Source organism: Quercus suber, unplaced genomic scaffold (genome assembly GCF_002906115.3).
Source record: "Quercus suber isolate HL8 unplaced genomic scaffold, Cork oak 2.0 scaffold_1087, whole genome shotgun sequence".
NCBI lineage: Eukaryota > Viridiplantae > Streptophyta > Magnoliopsida > Fagales > Fagaceae > Quercus > Quercus suber.
Window position 1 is genome coordinate 102,527 of NW_027070492.1, and position 13,040 is coordinate 115,566.

Here is a 13,040-nt window from a genome sequence, read left to right on the forward strand (position 1 = left end):
TTTTCTTAGTTCATATAAGGTTTTCTTTTTTGGTTTACTTAGTCCGCACAGGCCACATTTCTAATGTTGATTAAATTTGGAATTACAGGTATTGACTTCTGCAAATATCACTTAATAATGTCCTTTACCAATTTGCATCTTTGGAAGGCATTGGGTTGTAAGAAGTATAGCAAAATTTGTCACATTGAGATACTCAACTACCGAATGAAATTTTACGCTCAAATTGCAGTTTAATTGCTTTGTTAACTACAAAGGTTTGAGATTTGAAAAAGGTCGAGAGTGGTAGAAATTTATCTTTTCCAGAGAAAATAGCTTCATAGAGGTAAAAATATATTGGCATTCAAAACAGAGAGAAACAGAGAGCATGGACCATATCAGCCCAAGCAAGTAACCCTCATCATTCACAAACCAAAACAAGATTACAATAAGGCTGCTACTACATCTTTATAAACAACATTATTAATAAGCTACTACCAAATTTACAGAGGGAGACCTCGAGAGAATCATGGTTCTGTCAGCAACAACATTCTTAATAAGCTATTAAGCATGTGCAAGAGAATCATTTACCATAATCACCACCAGCTCCTTGGTACGTCTTGGTAATAAACGGGTAACAAATGCCCTCCAGTTCCTTCATTTTATCCACAAACTCATCTGCCTCAGAAAGCTGGTTCCTTTGAAGCCAGAAGATGGTCTGCTCAATTGCATCTTCAGTCTTTGTCAAAGCCTTCTTCACATCATTGATTTTGTAACTCATGTAGTAAGCACAATTTTTCAACGCGTCCTTCGCCTCAATCTTCTTTTTATGCTCCTTATCTTCAGCCTTGTACTTCTCAACCTTCTCCTTCTTCTTATCCTCCTTATCCTGAGCTATATTCTTCGCAACCTCCTGCCCTTTGTCCTTAATCTCCGTCTTCTTATCCTCCTCATCCTGAGCTATATTCTTCTCAGCCTCCTGCCCTTTGTCCTTAATCTCCTTCTTCTTGTCCTCCTTATCCTGAGCTATATTCTTCTCAGCCTCCTGCGCTTTGTCCTTAATCTCCTTCTGAATATTGACCTCTTTCATGGCTATAGCCATGTGACCATTAGGACCCTGACAAATGTGAATCTCCTTCTTAGGCTTCGTATCCTCTTGAGCAGCTACATTCATGTCACTGTCAACACCTTGATGAATCTTAATCTCCTCCATCTGCTGTTCATCCTCAAGTGTGGCTTCACGCACGTCATCATCAGCACCTTGACCAATCATGGCAATTACTGCATTGCAGATGTTCTCTAGCTCGCTCATCTTATCCTCAAATTCGTCTGCCTCAGCAAGCTGATTCCTTTCAAGCCAATCGATAGTCTCCTCAATTACTTCTTCAACCATCTTTTTGTCCACAGCACGAACCTTAGCAACAGTCTCTTCTTCTCTAAATGTGCTCCTCATGTTGAAAGCATAGTTCTCAAGTGCATTCTTTAATTCGGCCTTCATGTTATGCTCCTCATCCTCAGCCTTGTACTTCTTAGCCTCCTGCACTAATTTCTTAATCTTTTCCTTGGAGAGCCTGCACTTATCAGTGATTGTAATGTTATTCCTCTTTCCAGTGGTTTTGTCCTTGGCAGAAACATTCAAGATTCCATCAACATCAACGTCAAAACAAACAGCAATTTTTGGAACTCCACTAGGAGCTGGAGGAATACCAGATAGCTCAAACTTGCCCAGCAAATTGTTACCACTTGTTTTGGCATGTTCACCCTCATAAACCTGGATATTCACACCCTCCTGTTCATCAGAATTGGTTGTGAATTCCTCCTCCTTTTTGGTGGGAATAGTGGTGTTTCTTGGAATCAACACAGTCATGACATCTCCAGAGGTCTCCAAACCAAGAGATAGAGGGGTGACATCTAGGCACAAGATCTTTTCCACTCTCGTATTACCCTCACCATTGAGAATTGCAGCCTGCACAGCACAACCATAAGCAACAGCCTCATCAGGATTAATTCTTTTGCAGAGCTCCTTCCCATCAAAGAAGTTCTGTAACAATTTCTGAACCTTGGGGATCCTCGTAGACCCTCCAACCAGAACCACATCATGGACACTGCTCTTGTCCATCTTAGCATCCTTCAAACACTTCTCAACAGGCCCCATACACTTCCTGAATAAATTCACGTTAAGCTCCTCAAACTTGGCTCGGGTGATAAAAGAGTAGAAATCAATACCATCATACAAGGAATCAATCTCAATTGTTGTTCGGGTGTTAGATGAGAGCATCCTCTTAGCCCTTTCACAAGCATTCCACAACTTCCTATAAGCCTTACCCCCAGTAATATCCTTCTTATGCTTTCTCTTGAACTCTTGAATGAAATAATTCACCATTCTACTATCAAAATCTTCACCTCCCAAGTGAGAATTACCTGCTGTAGCTTTCACTTCAAAGATACCCCCTTCAATGGTAAGAAGCGAGACATCCAGTGTCCCACCGCCAAGATCAAAGATGAGCACATTCTTCTCACCAGTACCGTCCTTGTCAAGCCCATATGCAATAGCAGCAGCAGTTGGCTCATTGATAAGTCGCATCACATCTAGGCCAGCAATGACACCGGCATCCATTGTGGCTTGACGCTGTGAGTGGTTGAAACGAGCAGGGACAGAAATGACAGCATTCTTGATCTTTGAACCGCAGTGAGCCTCAGCAATCTCCTTCATCTTTACGAGTACCATTGAAGAGATTTCTTCAGCCAAAAAATGTTTTTCCTCATACTTGTATGTGACCGCAATAATGGGCCTCCCATGATCAGGGTCAGCAATCACCTTGAATGGCCACAGTTTCATGTCACGTTGCACAGATTCATCATTGAATCGCCTTCCAATCAAACGTTTAGAGTCTTCATACCACCAACATGAACATCAATATGCAAAAAAATCATTACTCATTTTCTTTTCATTTTGCTGAATAAACAAATTATTACATTAAACATTCATAGCTTCACTGAAACCGTATCACAGCAAACATAGATGAACTTTTCTTACCGCTCCAGGGATTTGTCTTATGCAAAATAAAATTTCAACATTGAATGAGAAAATATTATTAACAAGAGAAACACAATATGACAAGACCACGCCACTAATGAGCTATAGATACAATCAGTACCGGCTTAAATCATTTTTTTTTTTTTTAAGCATTTGCATTTGCATTTGCATAAAAGCTACTCTTCTTATTAATTTAGTTAGTATATATAGGTTTTCCTAATAACAACTTTTTAATCGATAATATGAGTAATCCATTTAATTTTCTTATGATATAATTGATTTTGAAATAAGATTGAAATGGAGCATTTCTTATATTTAAAATTCATTATTTAAAAAAAATATTAAAATACATTCGTCTTACCTTTTGAGATGTAAAATTACTAATTAAGTTTTTATATTTAGGTTCTACTCATATTCACTTTTCAAATTATAATAGAACTAATTCATTTAATTTTCTCGTGACATAATCAATTTTCCTTTCATAGAAACAAATAAACAACTGTAAATAAATATTGGTAGTAAAATTTTGTAAGCTATATATGCATTTTAAAAAGAATGATTAACATTTTTATGTAATCAAGAATTGTTATATTATATTTTTGAAATTTGAATATTATTATGATTATTTTCATCGCCATTTTTTCCTAATATTTTTTCATGCCCTTCCAACTCTTTTTGATAAATTTTTATTTTGAATTTTCAAATTTCACATAAATTTTTGTTATACTTTTTAAATTCCTAATAACTTTGTCAAGAGATTCTATTTGAGATTCAGTTGATTTTTTTGCTCTTCTCTTATTTTTTTTCTTAAATGTTTCATATTTAGATTGATATTGTTTTAGTAGATATTTATAATTGAAAAATATTTACAAATAATTGAAATAGAATCAATAATATAAAATTAGAATATGACAAAAATAAGATAAAATATAAAGCATAGACCAATATAGTCTAATTTATTAAGGTCAATATTGTAACTTAATAAATCACCCAACGGTCTTAACTTGTTCAAACAAAAACAATTTTAAGAAATAATTAGATGAATTATTACTAACTAAATCAGCAAACAATTTCATATATAAAATATCAAATATCATAGTTAAGACGTAAAATTTATATAAAAAACATGAATTTTTTTTTTTTTAGTTTTAATTTACCTTACATAAAACAATTAATAATGTGGCAAACACAACTTTTTTTTACTACAAATTTTACAATTGCTAAAGTGGTTGACTATAAATGGTAGATATAACTGATGCTCATAGACCCATTACTCACAATTAATAACTTCAAAAATTATGAAATTTGTTGTGAAAAAAGTTGTCCATAACATTATTGATAAAGCCATGCATAATTAAGAAAAGCTAAAATCTAATTTCTAATTTTCACAATCTATTGTATAGGAAGCTTGCTTACAAAAATTAAACTTTAAAGTCATGGCACATTGATTATTAATAATGATCCAATACAGTTATAACAACTGTGACTTGAAAAACTCTTGACTACGCAGATCACAATAGTCCGAAACCCAGCTTTCAAACCAAACCGATAACCAGGGCTAAACTACAAGTCTCACTAAAAGCAAAGGACTTTCCTATAACAGAAAGAGAAATTCCCCATTTTACAGCAAATGACTGTTCCTTTTCACTATTATAAAAGAAAGCAAAACAATAGTAATAATTTTTTTTTTTCAAGTTTCCTCAGCTTCACAATAATTTTGACTAAAACAGAACCCAGATATATATGTTTAAACACAAACATGAAACAATCCAATAAAACTCAAAAAATCTAAACTTGTAATGGTATCAAAGAAGTAAGGAACTCACCAAAAACAGTGTTGGTGGGGTTCATGGAAACCTGGTCCTTAGCTGCCTGACCAATCAAGCGGTGAGTTTCATTGAAAGCCACATAAGATGGTGTTGTACGGTTCCCCAGATCATTGGGTATGATCTCCACCCGATTACGTTGCCAAATTGCCACACATGAGTAGCACGTTCCCAAGTCAATTCCGATCGCCGGACCCTCTCCTTTTCCCATCTTAGCTAACAAGATTGAACAGAAAAAAAAGAACAAGCAAAATGTAGGAAACTTTAAGATCACAGAAATTCTACACTATCACTATGGTTTGCTGACTCAAAGACGCAGTGGGAAGTGGAGTAAACGAGTTCTATTTGTACTATGTTCAAAGTTAAACTTAGCTCACAAGTCTCATGATTGTTTGTTGTTTAGATGACTATTATTGGTCCAAGAAGAATCAACGACGACTCTTGTTCCAATTTTCGTACCACTTTCACTCAATGTCATAAAGGATAAAGCGTTTCTTTTTATCCAAGGCCAATTCTTTTTCAACAGAGCAATGATCTCGAAATTCCTACAACTTTTTTTAATAATTTCTTTAACGCGCAAATCTTTAGGTCCGTTTGATTATAGATTTTTAATATTGCTGTTTAAGTGACTTGATAATACGTGTAAATAAAAAAATATTGTAAAAATAAGTATTATGAAGTTAAATACTAAATTATTGTTTAAATACCTCTACTAAACATTTTCTTTATTTTCTAAACAACACGTTAAGTTTTATAATAAAATATCATTTTTTTCTTAAAAAAACTTTTATTATGTAACAAAGACATAAATTGAAAAAAAAAAGTATCATTTTTGAAATGATTCTTTTTTTTTTTTTTTTTCTTTTTCCTTTTTTTGAGAATAAAAGCAAAGAGTAGCATACACCTGTGGGGGGTAAAAACTGAGAGCCACTTAACGGGCCTGGAGTACCGGGTTAAGAAGTATCATACTTCCGAAGAGATATAGTTGGGTAGGAACGGCCCATTTGAAGGCAAGAAGCCCAGAAGTAGAGGGGGAGTGATGTCCGAAGAGACCACCACATGTCCGAAGACATCTCACTCCTCGACCACAAATAGTCTTGATCAAACAAACATGAGGAAGATCCACACAATCTTCCCAGCGATCCCAATGATAATGATAAGTTCTAGATAGGTCTGAGGATGATCAGAACAATAAGATACCTAAAGGAAAAGCTGTCACCACCGTATTTAATGCGCTGCAACAGCTTTTCTGGCCGCATTTATGTGGAGAAGACCCCTGAACAGTGCAACCTCAGCTACCGCCACTCACCAAGAACTAAAGCAGACACCTGACGTGACGTGCACTTGAGTGGATACGCAGATGAAGAACAGGTGGACGGTGGAGATGATGGGAGAGGATGCTATATAAAGAAGAAGGGTCCCTAACAGGAAGGGGAGAAAAAAGGGAGAGAAAAGCTTGATTGTAGCTCTGAATGTTGTAATCACTGTTCACTCAATAAAACACCTCTTCGGACATTCATTCATGGAGTTGTTTGAGCATTATTCCATGTTATCCTCACTGCAAGTAATCTAGCCCACCACCGTCTATTTCATAACCAGTCCAGTTCTTTTGCCCACTCTCTACAAATTCATTGTTCTGGGTTTGTTGGGCCTTTAACCCATATCCTTTGGGCCTAGGCTACAAAAACCGACCCTACAACACCAATTTATGAAAAATAAAAAAAATAAAAAAAATAAAATTGTTTTGAGATTAAAAATAGTAAAAAAAGGATTATCAAAAAACATTTTAACTTCTTCCTTTATTTAACTATTCTATATCCTTAGGGCAAGTTTAGTCAATTTATTTGGCTTACATGCATCTTTTATTTTTTAAAGATACCCGCGTACTCTAATTTTGAGAATTATACTTTAGACCTCAATTTTAAGCTAATTGACAAACCAAATCAAATTATTTGTGTAATTAAACAATTAATATATACATGGATAGATAATCAAAAAAACAAATCCTAAACAATCAATCACACCCAAAAGAACACCGAAATTTTTTACAAAAAGAAAAAACCCAAAATCAGTCCAAAAAAAAGACTATGGTACCAATTGTGTCGAACGATCCGCTAACAAGGATAGTTGCAATATAAATCACTAACAAAACCCTCAAAGCTAAGCAAAGGCTATGCACTCAAGCTCCCGCTCTTGTTAGCAACTAATCCCTAAATCTTTTCTCCTTGTTAGTCTTTTGATTCACAAGTTGAGCCATCAACCATATGAATATATGAACAAGTCTCCTTAATAATACAAAACCAGCTTGAAAGGCCTCTTGTGGATTTGGGACTACTTCGTATATTGATTTCCCAGCACTAACAACACTCGAGAACACTCAAAGTATCGATGTGTGTATGGCATTGAATCTTCTCCCATTAAATTTAGAAATGGAGGGTGTGAATGTTGAGAGAACAAACAGAAATTTTCTCTATGGTTTTAGGTTGATCTCTAGCTCTTTAATGTGGGAAGTGCATGTAGAATTTCATAAGAAATTAGGGTTATATAGAAAGGTTTCTGGATAGGTATAACAGAAAAGAAAATAACGAATTTCTCCTAAGTACTGGCCAGGGGCGGAACTATGTTGTTCATAGGGGGCCACAACCCCCACAAAATTTTATAAAATCTCTCTAAGAGCATTAGCATTGGAAAATGCTAATGCTACTCTATTTTACCATTCCAAAACCTCACTTTATCATTATAAAGTCTAATTTTACAATTCCTCCTACATCCCAAACTTCTATTTCACTCTTTTACTCATTAAAATATTATTTTTTAACCTTTCTTTATTATTTATTTCCAACCGTTTTTCCCTGGGCTTTTCAACAGTCTCACACACACACACACAGCCACACACAGAGCAAACCCATTCAAACCCACACACACACACAGCCACACACAGAGCAAACCCATTCAAACCCACACACAGAGCCACACACAGAGCAAACCCACACACACAGCATCCCATCACCACACCCACACCAATCAAAAAAATCAGCACCGGAGCAAACCCATTCAAAAAAAAATCATCCCCAAAGCCACCGGAGCAAACCCATTAAAAAAAATCATCACCGGAGCAAACCCATTCAAATCCATTCAAAAAAAATCATCATCGGAGCAAACCCATTCAAAAAAAATATCCCCAAAGCCACCGGAGCAAACCCATTCAAAAAAAAAATCATCACCGGAGCAAACCCATTCAAATCCATTCAAACAAAATCATCACCGGAGCAAACCCATTAAAAAAAAATCATCACCGGAGCCACCGGAGCAAACCCATTCAAAAAAAATATCCCCAAAGCCACCATCAGAGCTTGCCATCAACTGATCCCAGCCCACCGATCCAAACCCAGCTCGCCGATCCACGCTAATTCAACCTCAAAAATCCAAAACCCAGCACCGGTGCACTGAGAGAGAGGCCGTGCGATGAGAGATGAGAGAGAGGCCGTGTGAGATGGGTGAGAAATTTCGGCAATGAAGCTTCAGAGATGAGAGACCAGATGGAGAAACAGAGAAGGAAGAGAGAGAAGAGAACAAAAAAAATTAGAGGGATGAGAGAGAAATTTCGGGTATAAAAAGGAGTAAAATATTAATTTTTTTTTGCAATACTGTGAACAGTGCAATTCTATGTTTAGAATTGCACTGTAGCATTATTGCAAAAAAATTTGCAATAGTGCTGTTTGCAATCTTCTGATGCAGCTGGTTTTAAGACCAAAAATGCTAAATATCTCTTAGATATGGCTTTAGCATTTGCCAATGCTAACGCTCTAACTGCAAGTAAATTAGATCCCTGTTCATATTTATAAGAGCCGTCCCCTCCAAGTGCAAAGTTTGGCCCCCACCCACCACACAGCCCCAAAATTCAGCCCCTTCCCAAATTCCAATTCTTTCAACTTTTATTCCACTACTCTTCCCAACATGTCAGATGTATGCCCTTTTTCTTTTCTTTTTTTTCTTTTTTTTTTTTTGAGAATCAATGTAATGATGTATGCCCCTTTTTTTTTACAAAAACGGTTTTGAATTTATTTTTTACTATAGTAATCTACTTTAGTTTAATTTAAATTCTATTTATTTTATCCTTGCTTATTAGTGATTTTTTTTATATTTAATTTTTATTGATAGTATGTCTTCTTGTAGAAGTAGTCTAATTTTTTTATATACTTATATTTAATTTTTAAGAATGTTATGACCTTATGATTTTTCAAAAGAATATGAGAAACACATGGAAAAAATGACCTTAAGGTACTAAATTGGTCATTTAGCTTTGTTAATATTTTGAGTGCTACTATATAATACGTAGCACACTAATTAAAAATCCATTACAAGAATCTTGTGCTATTATATATATGAGTTATGGTTTACTTTGCATTTAATATTCTTTTTTAAAATAATTTACAAAGACATATATGTATGTAAGTATGTAGTACTCTGAGTTTTTCTTCAATTGCAAATCAATATCGTAAATTAATCTTGACTCCACAAATAAAAATTCTTGATTATGCCCCTAGTTCTGGCAATAGTATGAGATGTGACGTTTGTTGGTGTCACTTCAGATTTGTATTAATTACAATCTGTCACCTCAACAAGTTATGAAAAATAAAAAATTTTCTAGAACAATTTGATAAATTGGACAACGATTTTATTGACACAAAAAAAATTACAATTAAAAAAAAAAAAAAAAAAAAACTGGTTAAGGTGTTTTGCTGTGTTGGTGTATGATAAAAGCTATGTATGTTGTAAGTTCATGTTAAAGTAATGTTATAACAATCACAATTTGACATCTAACTCTCAATAAATTATGGAAAATATTATAAAATTTGTCATATCTTTAGCAATACTACTAGCATGTCTGCCTTATTAGCAAATATGGGTGACTTTGTCATTAAGTAGTAATAAATAATGGGTAAAACTTATTACAAGTCCTTAGGTACAATAAATTAGGTTCTTTAATTAAATTCAAATTACATAACAGAAGATGTTTTCTTTCCCAAAAAAAAAAAAAACCCAAATCAAATCAAATCAATTATGTGTTTGAATATAATTGTATAACCTAATATATAAATAACTTAACACTCTATTTGTTTCAGTAGTAATATTTTCTAGAAAATGAGTGATTTTTCAGAAATGTATTTTCTATAAAATTATTTCATTTACTTATATTTTGTAGAAACATTAAATCAGTTGAAAAATAATCTCGTAACTTCTCTTATTTAGCTTACTGTGGCATAGAATTTTTTTCTAAAAAGATTTTAATAAAAAAAATTTAAAAATAAGCAATAATTTTATTTTTGTTAACCAAATATAGTTTTCATTTAATTCATTTTTTTCTAATATTATCAATCATTGAAAAACATATATATATATATATATATATATATATCTTTACACAAAATATTTCATAAATAATAACTAATAAACCAAAAAGCACCCGATTCCATTACTCACTTTAAATAGCTTTCCATTACACACTTTGAATAACAAAAGCTAGTAAAGCACCTTTGGAGAAAGTTCCTGCTATATTCTAAAAGAAGTTAGATTAAATTACACTCCACTTTTTAAATTTGGAGTAATTTTGATTTTTTCCCAATATATTTAAGAATTTAGATTTTCGTCTTTAACATTTGAGATTGCTTTAAATCTTATCATTCCATCTAATTTTGCTAAAGATGTGGTCATTATGTGTCACATGACCTCAAAACGACGTTTTTTTACTAATCAAAACTGCGTAAACTCTGTTGTTTTAAGGGCGAGTTAAGCCACATCATGGTGGCGGGTTGATAGGTCCATTGGTTGTTTGCAAATATGGTGTTAGGTAGTCATGGGTTTGATTAAACTTATGGTGAGGTGTCCTGGGTTTGATTAAACTTATGGTGGCCGGCGGTGATGCAACGTTTGGGTTTATGAGATTCCTTTGTTTAAGTCCCAATAATATCATGAGCCAATAAAGCATTTATATTTCTAGGAATTATCATACAATTAAACTAGTACCATGGATGGGTTACACAACAGAAATTATATAATTTAATACATAAAAAAAATATACACATAATATCATTAATTATTTAACACTTATTTATATAGGGACCATAATGTGAATAATATTTTAAAGCCTAAATCATGTTTTTGCCCCTTGATGTTATGGGGTTTTCATGTCCCTCATGTATTCAAATTTACATTTTCGTTGCTCAAGTTTGAGTCAATTTTCAATGTAACTCTTCAATCCATCTCCATGAGTAATGTAACAAATAAGAACAAAACAATTTTTTTTTTTTGGAAACCACATCATTTTAAACAATATTTAAAAAGGAAAAGAAAATGTCTACATATTTAAAAACTATTATTTTGTATCTTTTCTCTTATTTATACTAGTATATAACTCGTACTTACACACAAGAATAATAAATTGTAGTGGTACTATTGATGTTAGCTTAGGTTCTTAAACATATAAGACATTAATTCGACTAGGACATTTGGAGGTGTTAAAATGGTTTTTCCTTGTAATTTTCATGATGTTAGTTACGTCAGTTTCTTATTACATTACTATTATGCATATAATTTTGAAAATCACTATTGGATACTATATATGCAATATCAATTCACAATCATTACATGTGAAATTCTACTAAATACAATACAAAATAAAAAGAACAGATTGGTCCAATAGTATCTCCTAAATTGAATGGGGATAGATGCATGGGATTATTCAACTCAATTTCAATTTTTTAGGTTCAAGATCTTCGCATACAAAATATCTGAATAAAAACAGTATAAAAAATATGATCATTAGTTTAGAGAAAAAATAACAGCAAAAATCTAAACAATTTAATTTTTATGAAATGCTAACAAAAGAAAAATCTAATTTTGATTCTAATTGAATTTTCTCTAAACTTTGGTTAAATATATATATATATATATATATTGTAGGGGCAAAACAGATCGTTCGACCCAATCTTTGAAGAGAATGAGCTGGAATGAAGGCCCAATACAATTAATTTGTAGAGGTGGTTAGCCAAGGTCAAACATTTATGCCTTGATAATTGTGGTTCAGTAATTAGAGAAAGAAGGTTGGCAAAGACAACAGTTTAAATGGAGTATTATGACAAAGAAAATAGAAATTCTTATTTATGCTTGTCCTCGGGTGGGTCGAGGAGCAACAGTTCTTAGGATATGCACTTCTCGGTTTTACAGCTCTCAATTTTTCTCTCTATCTTCCTTGTGAGTTTTTCTGATCTCCTGTCTAGGAGGATATTCCTTCCTATATAGTTGCTTGGATTGCATCACAACCTTCCACTTGGATGGCCGTTGACCCCTCTTTAGATACTTGTCCCATCACTGCCTTATTGGTAGTGGTAGAGTAGGCTGCAAGCTGTAAGGGCACTGTTCAGGGGTCATTCTGCCATCAATGTGGTAGACTGAGTTGGTATAGTGCATTAAATGTGGAGGTGATGAGTGTTTTATTTGGAAGCTTCCTCCCTCCCTTACTTACACATCTCTACTTCCTTCCTAGGCCTTTAACCTTTTGGCCTTGGTGGTTTGTCCCCAATCTCCCAAGGAGCAGATGCTCCTTGATCAGACCGCTCTCTTCGATTTCTCTGACTAGGTTATCCTAGTTAGGGCTGGGCCTAATCTGATGAATAGTTGGGCCCAGTTGCTTCTTGGGTGGATTCCACTCAATGATCCTCTCTCTTCAGGCTTCATCCTCCCCCCCACACACACACACACATAATACATAATTAGCAATGGACCAGTACATAGTTATGATATATTACATAAATGACTTATAAATTTGAATTATTTTTAGTTACACAAAAAAAATGGCTCATAAATATAAAATCATTCAAACTCTTTTTTCCTCTAATTTTATATATAAAGTTAAATATATGGTTAGAATTTTTTATGGTTTTTTTGTATTGGACTCCTCGTTTTCTATACTGAATTAACTCACTTGACACAAAAATTTAAAAACTTAGATTAGATGGGACACGTGGTGCAAATTTAAACTCTAATTAAAATCCAATTTTTTCATAGAATTAATTCACTTGGTATAAAAATTTAAAATCTTAGATTAGATGAGACCTGTGGTGCAAAATTAGGCTATAATTGAATTCCAATTTGAAATCTAATTGGATTTGGCTATATATATATATATATATATATATATA

General features: G+C 33.6%; 1 protein-coding gene across 1 annotated transcript; it reads right to left on the reverse strand.

Moving 5' to 3' along the window:
- Positions 1-280: 280 nt before the first annotated feature.
- Positions 281-5,213, reverse strand: LOC112019500 (heat shock 70 kDa protein 1). The gene is made up of 2 exons (XM_024052018.2): positions 4,840-5,213; positions 281-2,868 (listed from the first exon to the last, which is right to left on the reverse strand). Exons 1-2 carry the CDS (start codon positions 5,048-5,050, stop codon positions 560-562), a joined length of 2,520 nt encoding a protein of 839 aa, XP_023907786.1. The 5' UTR covers positions 5,051-5,213; the 3' UTR covers positions 281-559.
- Positions 5,214-13,040: the final 7,827 nt, after the last annotated feature.